General features: G+C 40.7%; 1 protein-coding gene across 8 annotated transcripts in view; it reads left to right on the forward strand.

Annotated features, from left to right (window-relative positions):
• LOC308092647 (neuron navigator 2-like) overlaps positions 1 to 16,347 on the forward strand; it is a 46,705-nt gene that overhangs the window by 10,691 nt on the left and 19,667 nt on the right. For 2 of the 8 annotated variants that reach the window (XM_080438694.1, XM_080438697.1), the window contains 6 exons: positions 4,726 to 4,852; positions 6,296 to 6,457; positions 7,211 to 7,289; positions 8,307 to 8,516; positions 8,919 to 9,468; positions 15,503 to 15,639. In XM_080438694.1, coding sequence (XP_080294820.1) covers positions 4,726 to 4,852; positions 6,296 to 6,457; positions 7,211 to 7,289; positions 8,307 to 8,516; positions 8,919 to 9,468; positions 15,503 to 15,639 — 1,265 coding nt within the window. Of the gene's footprint in view, positions 1 to 2,408; positions 2,666 to 4,725; positions 4,853 to 6,295; positions 6,458 to 7,210; positions 7,290 to 8,306; positions 8,517 to 8,918; positions 9,469 to 15,502; positions 15,640 to 16,347 lie in introns of those variants that run through there. The other 6 variants (XM_080438695.1, XM_080438696.1, XM_080438690.1 and 3 more) reach the window with 6 other exon arrangements.

The following is a 16,347-nucleotide window of genomic DNA, read 5'->3' on the forward strand; positions in this document are numbered from 1 at the left end:
CGCGTTGTGAGTGTGTCGCTCGACTATTTTCACCGCGTGACACCGTTTGAGTCAGGCTTAAGGGGTTAAAGAAATAAAGTGCTGGACTATTGAAAGCCATTGAAAGACAGCATACAGTTGAACCTTTATAAAACCATAGCACACCTGCTCGACTATAACTTTGTATGCTTGTAAACTTAAATGCATACTCTTTAAGAAACATTCTTTCCGTCTGTCTCGCTGTCTGTCTATCCATCTGACGTCCTGCTTGTCTATGATTAACAACATATAGCTAAACATAGGAGGCAGGCACTTTACATGTCACGCCGTTTACATTTTACTGCAGTGTGGCTGTTGACACTTACACTTAAGCTATACTTTTATTCCAAGGCTAAACCCCAATTGTGGTATTCCTTGGGTATATGGGAGGCAAAATGACTTGCTGTACTGCTATATTTCTCATTAAGCTGCACATTTGCAGTGGAATGGGCCTGTGGGTGTTTTAGGCAAACAGAGTTAAATGAAGCATAACATATGGCTTGTTTACCCACTGATGGTTTTACTGAGCAAGTATGTTTGTTTTCAGCAGTGTAGGCTGCAAAACAGTCACAAGTTACACACATGTTCATTTGAAAGCTGCAGTGCACGCACAGCTCTCTACTGAGCAGCTCTGCCAAAACAGTTGGGGGTTAGTTTGCGTGCATTGCTCAAGGGCACTTGACCTCACAGCTCTTCTTTTGTTGAGTTTTGGGTCTGATGCCGATCCCATTTTTGGAAAGCCACAGACCACCGATTAATGATGTTTTGACCAACATTTTCTAATTAATTTAAAGGTAGGGTAAGTGATTTTCTTTGGTTAAAATAAGTGTTAAATAGCTCTATTCTGATAGTAATAATTGCTATAGTGTTTGTTCAGTAAAAGGAGTCTCCTTGTCTCTCCAGCTCTTTATTAAACAGAAAATGCATTTTCGTTTCAGTTTCAGTTTCATTTCCAATTTTATCCAATCAGGATAGAGAACTCAATCAGGATATAGATTAAACTAGTGAAATTGGAAGTGATGACAGTAAGAAATGAGCAGGCAAAATTGGAATTGGAACACTATAAAAATGAAGCTTAAAAATGGGTACTTTCTCCTGATTGGCTGAGATTTTGACACCTACCGGAAAATGTATTTTCTGTTTATTAAAGAGCTGGAGAGACATGGAGACTCCTGATACTGAACAAACACTCTATAGCAATGATTACTATCACAATATAGTGCTTTAACCTTTTAACAAAATACTTTTTGTTTTAACCCAAAAATATCACTTACCCTACCTTTAATTAAGTTTAATAAAGTTTATATTTTTGTGAAATTCTAGCTTATAAGCAAAAAAACTAATAATAAACTCAAATAACCTTTTGATAGACAAATAAACACATAAACTGAACTTTTTTAACCACTTACGCTCTATTCAACCTTTCAAAACTAGGCGATCTAACCTCACAATGGGTCGTGACTCTTGTGAGCTTGTTGAAGTTTCCAAAAGCTCGGACATTTTCACCTATTATGACGTGTCCAAAAATAGGGACACCAGATTGAGTGCTTAAAAATCTGTGACACACCATGCTACATAATTGTGTGATACAGATATCAAATAATGGCTGATATATCAGTCAGGATTGCTTACAATGTGATGCATTGTAAGCTTGTAGATCAGCTATTTTCAGCAAAGATATTTAATGTACAGGGAAAACAGAAAAGACACTACTAGAGCCCTGAGGGACTCCGCTCAACAACATATGGGGTTAAAGTGGTTAATTACTGCTTTTAAAAAAGGCTTTTCAAACATCATGACGGATCACGTTAAGGTTAAGGTCAGTGGTTAGGGAATGAAAGTGTTTGTCAGTATCTCCTTACAGCGTGTGTGTGTGTGTGTGTGTGTGTGTGTGTGTGTGTGTGTGTGTGTGTGTGTGTGTGTGTGTGTGTGTGTGTGTGTGTGTGTGTGTGTGTGTGTGTGTGTGTGTGTGTGTGTGTGTGCCTAGTTCTAGTATGTCAGTAGCAGCTTGAAGTTACTCCAGGTTAACAGGGATCAAATTGCTGAACACAGGAGTGTCTTGTCTGTTTATGTGTGTGTGTGTGTGTGTGTGTGTGTGTGTGTGTGTGTGTGTGTGTGTGTGTGTGTGTGTGTGTGTGTGTGTGTGTGTGTGTGTGTGTGTGTGTGTGTGTGTGTGTGTGTGTGTGTGTGTGTGTGTGTGTGTGTGTGTGTGTGTGTGTGTGTGTGTGTGTGTGAGAGAGAGAGAGAAACAGTTTGCTTGTTTAAAAGGTGTGTGTATGTGCGTGTTCGTCCATGCAGAGCTTTTTGTCTCCTGGATATCAGTTGGTTGATGTTTGTTTAAGTGGCGAATGAATAGTGCGTGCTGAGACAGCCCCCCCTCCCCTCTCAGTGTGTGTGTGTACAGCTTCAGGCGAAAGCTTAGTCAGTCAGTGGCTCAGTGGTGAAGAGGTTGTGGCCAGTTTGTGGACTGGATGAAGCAGCTTGGAGCTACACAGCAGAACAGATAGAAAGAGCAAAGAGAAGAGAGTGAAAGGATAAGAGAAGCAAGGTGAGCAAGAAATAAAACAATGTACTGAATTGGTGAACAAAGTGCAAAGTAGGGTGGACGAAAGAAAGAAGAAGAAGAAGAAGAACAGAGGAGAAAGTGGTGAGTCTGAGAGTCCATCTTTCAGCACTGTCTGACAAGTTACTGTTTAGAAGCTGCTAATAGTGTGAATGCACTGTAATAATTGCTATGCATGCAATTATTTGTGTTTCATGCAGGATTCTTCTACATGGGATTTAGGGCTGTAACCATTGATTATTTTCGTAGCAATTTTCCTATCGATTATTGACAAATTAACACGCAAAATAGCCATTAATAGCTATTTTCTAGATTTTATTAACATTTATTATTTGTTTTATAATCCATTAAATCAGTTAGTTCGATTAACTGTTGCACACCTAATGGCAAATTAGGGCTGAATGTGAGTCAGTGCAGTTTGACGTCAAAGGGTCAAACCTCAACCTGTGCATATCACAAACAAGACTGACAAACAAACAATACTGATTGCCATTCACCCAAGTGAATGTGGCGACAGTGTGTCCTGAATGTAGCAACACTGACTTTGAAGCAATGTGTCAGATTCACCTCAGACAAGCTATAGGCTAGATACCAAGCCACAGTTGACCTTTTTAAAGACAATGATAGCTCTCTTCGAAGCCACTAGGGTAAACACAACAGAAGCCCATCTCCGACGAGAGTGTCATCACCTTGACTATGATCAGTAGGCTGCTTTATCAACACTGTAGTTCAACGTAGGGTTACAGTAGATGTGAAGTATTAATCAGAGCTGAGAGGTCTGATTCATGTTCCGCAACATGAGAGAGTTCAAATGGAACCAAATGGACCCGTTGGTTCCATTTGTACTCTCTCAGGGTTAACTTAATACTAAGGCGTTTACTGTGTACATGTACTGTATGTGTGTGTTTGTGTGTGCGCGCACATTTGTGATTGGAGCATACTTTGGCATTCTCTGGTGATACTATTCATCACCAGGCAACAGAGCTGAATAGTTTCAGAAGAAGAGACTAGTGATGTAGAACTAATGGTTTAGCACTGGACTCTGTGCGGATCTGACAGTGTCTGTCTGTCTCTGGTTTACATTCATCCACTTTAAGCTATTGTGACTTGTGGTTTTGTGTCTGAACCTGACTTTAAAGCAAGGTTTCACCTTTGTACCCCCCCCCCCCCCACACACACACACACACACACACACACATGCATGCACGCACACCCGCACGCACGCACACACACAAATGTCAAGGACAGTTTTGGAATCGTTTTTGTGGGAAAACAAAACAAAAATCGAGAAATCTGATTGTTCATTCACTCTATGCATTATTACACCACAATATGTTTATGAAAAAGTACAAATGGGTAGAAGTGTCAACAGCAGTTTTAAGTGTGCATTTCACTGTGTTGTGCAATTGATAGAATGTAAAAGCAATCAGCTCTCTATTCTTCAGTCAGCCACTGCAGCTGGGACACCAGGAATAAACTAGCTTGGTAAACGTAACCCTAATCTAATTCCACTTTTAAAATGGGATCATTGGGAGCCCCCCATTTACAGCTTTAGCTGTTAAGTTAAAGCTGTGTTTTCAACGAAGAGCAGTCGTATCGGGTCATACTAATTTGTATCTAACTGCCGTTTTATCTAACTTATAGCTCAATGTCAGTGCTAGGGAAAAGAAAGAGATTTGAGCTCCACACCTCAAATGGGGTTTCTGATAGCAACAGCAGGAGCCAGAGTTTCCTAAAAGCATAGTTTTCATCCTACTAGCCAAGAAAGCGTCCACTAGACACAGGGACAAAAGTCAGGGCATCGTGGAACTTAAAAGGTTTCTTTCTCTGGATCTACTTTGATGTTTGAATCACATTTCTCTCTCTCTCTCTCTTTGTCTCCTTTGCGTCCCTCCCTTTCTCTACTCACCGTTTCTCTGTCTCTCTGTCATTCCCTTTATGTGTCTGACTCTAAATCGGGCACAGACTCCTCTATTGCCTGAGTTATACTTAGTTGCGCACGGGTGTCACACCCTGAAAAATTGCAGATCTACAAGCTCACAATGCGTCACACTGCACCGCGTTGTGAGCTTGCATTGGTGTTTGACACCCATGCACAACTAAATACAAATCAGGCATAAGACTGTTTCTGTGTGTCTCTCTAGTTGGGATGACAGTAGCTCGGTGAGCAGTGGTATCAGCGATGGCTTTGATCTGGATGACATCAGAGGCTCATCACTTCACAACATCAACACACCGTCTGTCGCCCTCCATAAGGACGTCATTCTAGAGGTGAGCTATAACCAATGAAAACCAATTTACACCTGTCAATCTGTCTTGTAAGATCTTTATTGGCTAATATCCAGAGGATACCTCGACGTACCGCAAGTGTGACTCCAAGGATTCGAACCCAGGTCTCTCACAGGGGAAACCAAGCATTTACCACTCATCCAAGGGGAGATATTATGCTTATGAGTTTATGGCGGGGCTGCTCCGTTACATTCACCACTTTTTTGGTCTCCCCCACTGGGAAACCTGATCCGGGTCCCAAGATCCCAAGATTCAAACCCGGGTCTCATCCAAAAGAGAATCCCCCTTGGCCAGAGGAGATATTAGGGTTATGAGACGGCAAGACTACTCTGTCACATTGTAAAGTCCTTGTCCATGTCCTTGTAAAGTCTAAGCTTAACACCAGAAATGACCCCCCCCCCCCAACTGTTTACTGTACATATACATTTTATTGCTAATAGTACTGATGATGCCTTGTATATTAGTGTATATTATTGTATGTCTTTAAATGTCTCGAGGAATTTAATACACAGGACCACAATGGAAACAAGCCCTTAGGGCTTTTTGTGTTATCCTTCTAGCGCCATCGTATAATCGTACCACAGTACTATTTACAAACTGTTAATAAAGTATTCAATCAATCAATCAAACATTACCCCCCCCCCTTTTTTTTTTATTACTTCGGGCAGGGCTACACCATTACATAATCTCACTTTGTAAATTGGATGCAGTGCTTTAATCCAGTCCAGTCGATGCCGTCTCTTTTCAGTGCTGAACTACTGAATGTGTTCTCACTCTGACATCCATTCCTACCCCATTTGGAAAACATTCATCTGCCTGTGTGATGAATGCTTGCTGTGTACTGATCCGTCAATGTTTTGTCTGTACTCACAGCCAAGAAATCAGGTGCACACTGAACAGAGATAATATGTTTTTGCAATATACATCATGGAAAGAATCAGGCTGAGATATGTGCTTTCTGGCACTGCAGTAGTCTGTTAATTCACCCTCTATAAGAGAGAGAGACAAAGAGACAGACAGAGAGACAGTTATAAAGAGAGAACATCAATAAAGATTTCTTTGTTGCAAAGTCAGAAACAGCATGGTCAAAGGCCTGCTGTCACACACACACACACACACACACACACACACACACACACACACACACACACACACACACACACACACACACACACACACACACACACACACACACACACACACACACACACACACACACACACACACACACACACACACACACACACACACACACACACACTTTATATCAGTGAGCTACACTAAAATCACCTCATCTGAGATCTCAGCACTGTTAAGATTCCACATTGAAATCAATTATTATTACTAGCAACAACAACTGAAGGATAATGTGGAATTAAAGAAACCAACCAAAAAAAACAAACCACTATATTTCTTCCCCTGCAGACAGAGACAGACTGTGAGAAACGTGGTGGTGCTGCAGAGTACTGCAATGCCCGCTACTTCTCTGGAGCAGACATGACTGACAAATCACAGCACAGCTCCTCAGGCAGGAAGACACCTTCCATTGGTCAGACAGGCTCCTGGAGGCGGGGCATGACTGCACAGGTAGGTGTGGTTCTGCTCCTAGGTATCGTCTAGAATCTAGATCAGTAGGTGTTTCCCACACTTTTTAGCTCGAGACCCAAAAGAGAAATTTGGTGTCTGTGGTGGTTTTGAACAGGAATTCTAACCAGTTGAGTAGGTCCTCATACAGGTTAGAGAAACTGTCCCATAGCCAGAAGGCCACAGGTTCCATTCTGCACCTGTCAAGCCTGTAGGGCTGCAACTATCCATTATTGTCCTAGCAATCGACTACGTTTTTGATTAATCAAGTAATCGAGAAGCATGTTTTAAAATATATATGTATATATATATATATATATATATATATATATTTTTTTTTTTTACTTTTTTTTTATATCGGCAAAGCTGTGTTTTATACTTTGTGGCACAACAGTATCATGTAAAAATAGCCCACTGAAAATAGAAGATCTACAAGCTCTCAACACGTCAATTTGAAACTCGTTGTGAGATTGTAGATCCGCTATTTTCAGTAGGCTATTTTAGTTTGAGTGTAATGACAGGCCTAAAATAGGCACCGATTATTAATCTTGATAATTTTATAAAATTCTTTATTATCGATTATTTTTCAGAATTTATCAAAATAATGGAAATATTATACAAATATTTAGAAATATTATTAAAAATATTTGGAAATAATATTACAAATATTTGGAAATATGATTACAAATATTTGGAAATATTATTACAGAAATAATTTCATTAGTGCATGCAATTGATGTGTTGCCTGTATTCCAGGTGGGTGTGGCCTCTCCCAGATCCAAGACTCCTCAGATGATCAATATGACAAGCACCTCACTGAAGACTCAGGGAACAGGTATGAAACAGGGTTCCATTTGCTGGGGGGGATGGGGGATATATTAATTTGCTTCTGCTTTTGATATCTCCCCACTGGTCATTAATTATTCATTACCGGCCTGCTTTTCTTTTTTTTTTACTTTCCAAAATATTTTAATGGACAGCAGACAAGAATAGAAGTCATGGAATGGTGAATGGTCAGTATAACGAGATTAGATAGATAGGGATCTGCTACGTCGGCCAAATACATACCGGTACACCATTAATCCCACCTTTTTTCTCCCAGTTCTTTTTGGAGTCTGGTCAGACTGAATTAAATACATGCATTTCCTGATATGTTTGATATTTATGTTTGATAATATCACAATTGTACAATTTATTTAAAGGGATATTTCACTTTCAAACATGTTTGGGGTCATTTTAAGATCTATTCAGTCTTTTGTGAGGACCTCATGCAGTTTTTAAGTTGCTTGATTCAGTATTTACTTAGATAAATTAATCTAACCATGTTAGATTCATTGAAAATACATGTCCGTGGTTCTGGTGACTGATATTGTCCTTCTAATGCGTGAGGCCGTGTTTTTTCAATTACTTTTTTCAATTACTTTTTTATAATTTTAAAAAAAATAAAAGGAAATAACGAAATAAAATAAAATAAAATAAATGAAAAGGACAATACCACCAGAACCAAGGACAGGTGTTTTCAATTAATCTAACATGGTTAAAATGTAGTTTTAAGTTACAATGGGTTTGAACAGGAAGGTGGCGTGTCGGATAAAATATATATCAATATCTAAAGACTGAATAAAGGGGTGAAACACCATAGCCTTAAAAGGACCCCATACATGTTTGAAAGTGAAATATCCCTTTAAGTGGCTAATTCCGAATGTATTTATTTAAGTTTGGGTCCCTGGGAGACAGCAAATTTCTCCTTTGGGTCATGAGAGAAAAAGTTTGATAACCTTTGATCTAGTCTATTTCTGCAGAGTAATAACAATGTAGACTATAATCGACTAATTTTAATTCTTATATTCAGCATATCTCTGTCTCTCTCCATGGACTGCAGCAAAGACAGATGATGCTAAGGTATCAGAGAGGAGCTGCCTGTCTCCCAGGACCCTCCTGCTACACTCTCCATCGTCTGCTGGGGAGGAGATCAGGAGACCTGGGTCTGTGTCTGGTTCCACTTCATCTAGAACAGCAACCACCAGCTCTCTGGGATTCAAGAAATACTTACCAGGTGGAGGTAGGTTTTCATTTGATAGAGAGATGTTTATTTGCAGTAGACTGGTATGCATCAGAAAACAACAGTGGCAGTAGTGTAATATAATCAAAGGCCTTGTATATAAGTAGCCTAAACCTTTTTTTTTAATTTTAAGGACATCCAGTTTGATAAGCACTAGTCCATGGACCCCCATTTGATATGATTTTTATCTCTAGGACCACAACCTACGCTGTATCCTCAGTTTTAATCTAACTCAGAGCTACAGACCTGTAAAGGTCAATTTGGTTCCTAACTATCAATCATATACGTAGCTGGGGACCCCTGAAACCCCCTCGAGTAAGTTTTGCCAAATGTTTGCCCCAGAATAGGGATACTAGGGTTCAAGTGGTTAAGTCTAATTGTTTATATTTTTCTCATGACCAGGAGGGTCAGGAACCTCAGTGACCTCCAGCGGTGTCACCATCATGAGTGGCTCTGCCACACTGGGCAAACTGCAGCATCACTCTGCCCTCAGCGCCATCACCACCGGGACCAGCCGCTGTCACCAGCCGGGCTCCATGGGCCGACACCGGAGCGTAGACGACGGCTGCCTGTCTGTTAACAGTCGGCAGTCGGTCCTCCAGTACCGCAGTCTGCCGCGGCCCAGTCGAAGCCACGGCAGCTCCGCTGGTAACCGCGGCAACAACTCCATAACCACCGTCTCCCACCCGGCCGCGGTTGACATTCCGGGAACCGGCTCCAGGGTAAACACGAACGGCACCAAGCGGAGCGTCGGGTCCAAGCTGCCCTCAGTCAACCGCACAGACAGAGATAAAGGAGGAGGAGGAGGAGGAGAAAGGAGAAAAGGTGGCGAGGAGAACGGTGTGTGTGGAGAGGACAGTGGGTTGGGGGGATCAGGAGATTCTGTGCTGTCCCTGGGGAGCAGGCTGACTAGAGGAAAGTATCCTGACGTGGCCTCTACTACCCTACCAAGGTAAGTCATGGCCTTCTCTCAACCCTGCACATGAGCACAGCAAAACCATCATTAGCACTGAATTTGCCTTAAACAGGTCCATTAGAGTACATTTTTACACCATCAGAGATAAATTAATGCCCAGGATTTTACTGTGACATGATGACACCTAGACCACTGTCTGACCACACACCTACCACCACCAGGAATCCTGCTAAAAAATAATCTTATTTCTACATGTTAAATCTACAGTGCTGTTTATAATTGCAGTTCCCAGCTGATGGTCCAGAATGAGTGCGAAATGATTCATGGCCCTGGGACCAAAAGTAAACAGCCGCAAAATGTTCTAAAGCTGCTTCTCTGATAAGCCATAATGATCTGCTAGTCTTGGCCCAAATTCCTTTAACTTGGAGCAACATGTTTGGGTTTTAAGCTTGATTAATTGAATTTTAATGCGGTGAATATGACGTTTCTTCATTAGTTTTCTCAACAGCGACTCAAATATAAAAGGCCACATTCCGTTGCACGCTATAGTCCCTGACTGGAACCCACAGAACCGACCCTGTTTTGGTACAGGATCCGTAGGAGTCACTGGTCTGTGCCCTAATGCTGCCATCTCCACATCCACACTCAGACACTATCACAGCAACACTGTTTTGATTACTAATCTACGCATTAATCTTAGCTGCATGGCCGGCCTATCCCAGAGATGTCACCAGGCAGATTTACAGCTCCTGTTCCGACCATAGCCAATGACATGGTCCAGTGGTGCTGCTGTAAAGGGGCATTCCTTGAATTCATGTGGCAGTGCTGGAGACTTTGTTATGTTTAGGATCGGGGCAGAAAGGAAATGGAGGCTTGTTTCTGTCTAGATCTGTTGATGTGTCTTTGCTTCTCTGGCTTTATTCAAAACAAATCTTTCTCAGGAGTTTTTTTTAGGCTAATCTGGTAACATGTGGGTTACATGTGTGAGTCGTACAATCGTACACTACTTTAAATGACCAATAATTGGCATCAGACATGCATGTCATATTGCATGGTTGTGTGTGGGCAGACAGACAGACAGACAGACAGACACATCTTTATTGATCCCAAAGGACATTTTGTCATTGCAGTGTTGTTATGTGTTTGAGAATACACATACTGTAGGGGCCAACATAATTGAATTTGTCCATGAGATAACAAAGCTAAGTTAGTACTTTTACCATTCCCAGGCCAATCACATGCGACTGCATGCCAGAGCCCTCTATCTGCATGATTTATACCACTGAGCATGGGACGCCCCAGTAGCTCCCAGTGTTTCATGCTCAATAAGCTAATACTGCTAGAAAAAAGGGATTTCAGTGGTGGTTTGGCTGAGAGGAACTGAATGACTGGAAACATAAAGGACCATACCGGCGTCAGGACATGTCATCGTCTATTCATAGCTTCGGCCATAAATCGTACATAAACATAGACCATTTCCCCGTTAATGGTTTTAGTTTTAAATTTGCCGTTTTTCTATATTTCTCCCTAAAGTCAGTCAAATGTTACCGAACATACCTGAATAACTGAGTCAGTGTTGGCTAAACGTCATTGCGCGGTCAGTAAGTCATGGACGTTTGAATTTAGTTAGTAATTAATCTTTTCTCTACAAAATGCTTTCAAACGCAACGATGACGTAACTTTTTAAAGATTCTTTTTATATCCATTTTTGGCAGAGACATCTGAGACATGGTGGAAGTTGGATTTGAAAATGGGTCCTCGACTGACAAGGAGCATAATTCATTGTTTATTTCACAAATGAATGCCCTACTTTGTCATGCAAGTGTGTTCCATTGGAACACAGGGTTTTTTTCTGGACATGCAAGGTTTCCGCCCGACAGCGACAATAAGGTCAGTGCACTAAATGGCTGCACAGCCAGGAACCCAACGATAACGTAAGGTTGACAGAAAATAATCACCTATTACTTATCTCAATCAAATTGCAAGTCCCTGCAAGTTGAGTTTCAGTGATGAGAACCATTTCTTCCTTTTTTCTCTCAGGCTGTTTGTCTGAATCTGAGTCATTCTTTTAGAAATGTTGTGTTCAAAGTAGACATTTTTTGCCAGAGTGGAAAGGTCATGGGGTCACTCAAATGGTTAGGGTTCATCCTCCAAGGAGCAAGTTTCATGGCCAAGTTCACTTTGTATTAGAATGAATGGTAGTAATAGTAACAGTAGACCTAGAATTGTTGGTCCTCAACATTTCCCCCTTTTCAGATGCAGTACTGTAACATACTTTAGTTTTCTGCTTTCAGCCTTCATTCAGCCAAGTGATATTTGTTTTGTTAATATAACTGTTAAATATGAGTGTTTGTTCAGTAACAGGGGTCTTCCCATTTCTTTAGTAAACAACAGAAAATACATTTTCAGGTTTGAATACAAATTCCATCCAATCAGGAGAGAGAACTCATCCAGGATACAGGATAAACAAGTGAAATGGAAATGATGACAAATAAATGAGTTAGAGTTGAGCAGGCAAAATTTGGAACGGGAACACAAGCTGATACATGACCTTTGAGTCCTCTCTCCTGATTGGATGACATTTGTAACCCACTTGAACATTTATTTTCTGTTTACTAAAGTGCTGGCGATACGGGGAAACCCCTGTTACTGATACAACATTCTTTAGCAATGATTACCACCAGAATATAAATCTTTAGCTTTTTAATAATAACGTTTTTGTTTTAATCAAATAAAATATCCCTTACAGCACATTTAACTGTGTATGTGTAGTACCTGTCTCCTCATGCTGTGTATGTTTAGTCTGCTGGAGGAGCTGATAAAACAGACTCCTCTAGGAGGTGTTGGGGAGGTGAAAACATACCTCATGTCTGTTGTGTCTACCGTCCTCCCCACGGATGTTTTTACTCTGTCCTTCTCTCCTTCTGTACTTAGTGCTTCCCAAACACTGGGTCAGGACCCATTATTATATCGTTGCTGTCGGGCAGAAACCTCTTATCTCCATATTCTAACTTTTCGTGTTTTTTTGTAAATTAACGGCGTACTTGATCAATCTACACAACATCGCACAAAAGTATCAAAAGTAGCAGATCCACAAGCTTCGAGCTTGCAGGTTTCCACCCGACAGAGACAATATATTAAAAATATATATTTATCTAAAGAATTTCAGAAAATGTTCAGATCCATACATTTAAAACAACTTTTAAGAAATAGTGAAAATAGCAAATCTATAAGCTCACAGCATGTGAGCTTGAGTAGTAAATAGCACAAGTAGCGAAAATAACAGATCTAAAACCTCACAACATATCGCATTGCAACGCGTTTGTGGGATTGGTTATTTTCACTATTTTTGAAACAAAAATTAAGTAGAAAAAAAAACATTACCAAGAAATGTGATCAATAATGAATTCATTTCCATTTACAATATCAAGCAACAATCATCTGGATTATTGTTTTATAATCTTGCAGTCCTAGTATGGCTACAGTTGTCTAAAGCAGGCAAGACTAGGATGATGATATTTGTATTTTGAATTGGAAGGAATTAACTTAATGACAGAGTATTCTTTCTTAATGATTAGATTATAGATTACCATACGAAACCTTCCATGTAATGAAAGGTTTGGTATTGAGAGGAATGCTTGACAAGAACGCTTCCTGGAATGAAGATTGACCTGAAAGTGCATTGAGAGGCCAGACCTGCTGTGGACAGGGTCTGGAGAGGAGACTCACTGTGGACAGTGTGTCTGTGTTTGGTTTATTTTTGTGTGTGTGTGTGTGTGTGTGTGTGTGTGTGTGTGTGTGTGTGTGTGTGTGTGTGTGTGTGTGTGTGTGTGTGTGTGTGTGTGTGTGTGTGTGTGTGTGTGTGTGTGTGTGTGTGTGTGTGTGTGTGTGTGTGTGTGTGTGTTCAGTTGCAAGTGAACCTTGTTGTTAGCGGCCTCTCTCAGTCACACACCTCGCCTCCGCACAGCAGTCTAGGTATAATTATAGTGATCTTCCCTCTCTCTCTCTTCCTGTTTTAACTGATGTCAGCACTGGCATTTTGATTATGACCATCATTTGAATTATTCTAAGCACTTGTATTGTGATGATAATCTACACCGCACAATTTTGAGTGTCCATGTCAACTGTGCAAAACCTGAACCTGTAAGGTCAATTCGTTTACACTGATTTATGCTCACATTTTAACTGAGAGTGTAACAAGCATGATGTAATCGGTGATAAGATGCGACCGGCTCTCGGTTTGGGCTTGAAAACTTTACGCTGACAGACAGTCCAACCGACAGTGTGGCTGGCTTATACTGGCTGCATTGTCGCAGCTATAAATGGACCCTTATGGGTCAATTTTTACAGTTAGTTAGTTACGTTTAGTTTAACGGATTCATCCATGCAAAGCCAACTGAGCCCAAATAGTCTTTTACAGTAATGCCCTCGCATTGACTCCTAGTGGCATGTGTGCGTTGAGTATACTACATACAGTTAGCCCAGTCAGTTGGTCACCGTTTCTTGACTCAAGCTTCCTTCTACACATGTATTTTTTTGAATAGCTGAAGTATAAATTATGGTTTAATTGGTTAAGGTTTTGTAAAAAATAATCAAAATCTGCAAAGTAATAACTAAAGCGGTCATAATTCTAGTGAAGTAAAAAGTACAATATTTGCCGATGTAGTGGAGTAGAAGTATAAAGTATTGAAAAATGTGCATACTTGTACCGAAGTACAGTACTTGAGTAAATGCACTTAGTTACTCTCCGACCACTGCCTGGAATGCATGTCCCTGTACATCCCTTGCGTAGATGATGTTGTGATTGTAGATGCACATCATGATGTAGTATAATACAGTGTCACTGAAATGTCAGCTGGGTCACACTGCACGTGACAGAAAGAAACCCATGACCTACATACAGACTGTGAGCCATTGTTGCTCATAGGACACAGGGTTCAGCCTAAAAGTGTTGACCTCAGGAATGTTTTGATAGTGCTGTGCATGAATGGCAATTAAAGAAAAAATGAATAGATAAAGGAAAGAAATCCTGCCTTTCTTTTGGAAACGTCCACTATTGTCCAGGCTAGTCTGTTAAAGAACAAAGAAAGAAAATAAATAGCTGTGTGTAGGTGAGATAATAGAAAATAACAACGAGCACTCTCAGTATATGATGCAGTTTACGGGTGCACGGCTCACGAAGATTCACAGTAAATAAAGCAATAGCCAGCACTCCGAAGTAGGTGAGATAAAACATTTAATTGGTTTATAAAAGAAAAACAAGACACAGATTCTAATAACGTCATGACTTCTCTGTGCAAGCGCAAGGTGAGCTGTGATTGGTGTAGCAGTGCCAGCTGAGCAGTGCGGTTCACTGTGATTGGTCTACTTTTGTGGGGACAGCGATACGGACAGAGTGAGATAGAGACAGAGATACAAACTGTACATGTTTGGCCCCTTTGACCCTGTATAACTACAGTGGTTAAAATAAATTAAACACTACAACTGAATACAAAATCTAGATACAGTCAATAAAAGTAAAAAAGAAATGCCTGACTGTGACTTTGGTGAGCACACATTTGTGAGCACATAATGTGGTATCGCTGGAGACAAAGACAAAAACCCTTATGTTCCATTTAACCACTTAAGGAGTAGTTCACCCAAAACATTTATTTATTTTCTATCAATTACATTACACACCCCATGAAGCCTTCAATTCATGTAGATTTTTTTGTTTTTGTCGCATTCTTAAGCCAAGAATTTGATGACTGACTCCTATTGACCGATGACCCGGTGACCTCTCTCGTCTTAGAGAACTGGACTTGAGTTATTATAACTGTACTTAGACCACTTTTTCCATCTACACCAAATCTCTTCGCCAAAAATGGCCGATCTACAAGGTCACAATGCGTGAGCTTGTAGATCTACCATTTTTTGGCTAATGTTCCCTCCAGAATATGGACACTGCGGTTGCAGTGGTTAAGATTACATTCCAGTTTCAAATGAAAGCACAGAGTCAGTTTCTTGATCATTGTACCTGCAGTGGTGTCACTAATCTGATTGGTTCATATCCCTATCCATCATTCTATAGGTACGGCCACCTGTCCCCTCTGCGAGGAGAGGAGCCTCGTGATTGGCTGCGCTCCCATTCAGGAGGAGGTGTCCAGGAGGCGGGTGCTTCCTCCCCTTCACCTTCAGGAACACGTTTCACCTACACTTCTCAGCTAGGTGGGTCATATCATTGCTGTCAGGCAGAAACCTTGTACGTCCAAATCTGTTACTTTTCAATTAATGGTAAAAAGAACCTGTGTTCCAATGGATCCAATGTGGTTATTAGTCACAAGCTCTAATACTTTTCATTGTTTACAGGGACGCGGGAAGTGGGGTGCTGAGGGTGCTGCAGCACCCCTGGTGGTGGGGAAGAGAAAGAAAAACAATTGGAAAAAAAAATGATTATTATTTTTTTTTTATTTTTTTTTTTTTAATTAAACAAATATATATCATTTTAAAAGTCTATATACACACTTATATATTAAAACAATGATGTATTTAACTTTGGGGAATAAAATATTTGTTGAAAAAGGTGAAAAAAGGTGAAAAATGTGAAAGAAATCGCGGGACACATGTGAAAAGAAAATCGCGCACGCACGCTTCGCGCGCGTGCGGAGTCCCCCGCCAAGCCCAGCCCCCCCTGGCATAAATGACTTCCAGCGTCCCTGATTGTTTAAATATTTATAAAACCCACAGACACACTTGCGTCAAGTCGGACGGTTCTCAAGATATGTGCGTAACGTCTGTAGCTCACATATCTGTAGCTCACATATCACATATATACGATGTAACATATGTATTATATAACAGGTTATTGAGAAAAATTGTCCAACAGAGTCAACTGTGCTGGACTTCGCATTTGTTGTTACTGTGTTGAAGGGCAAG

Source organism: Gymnoscopelus braueri (genome assembly GCF_963280865.1).
Source record: "Gymnoscopelus braueri genome assembly, chromosome: 9".
Classification (NCBI taxonomy): Eukaryota; Metazoa; Chordata; class Actinopteri; order Myctophiformes; family Myctophidae; genus Gymnoscopelus; species Gymnoscopelus braueri.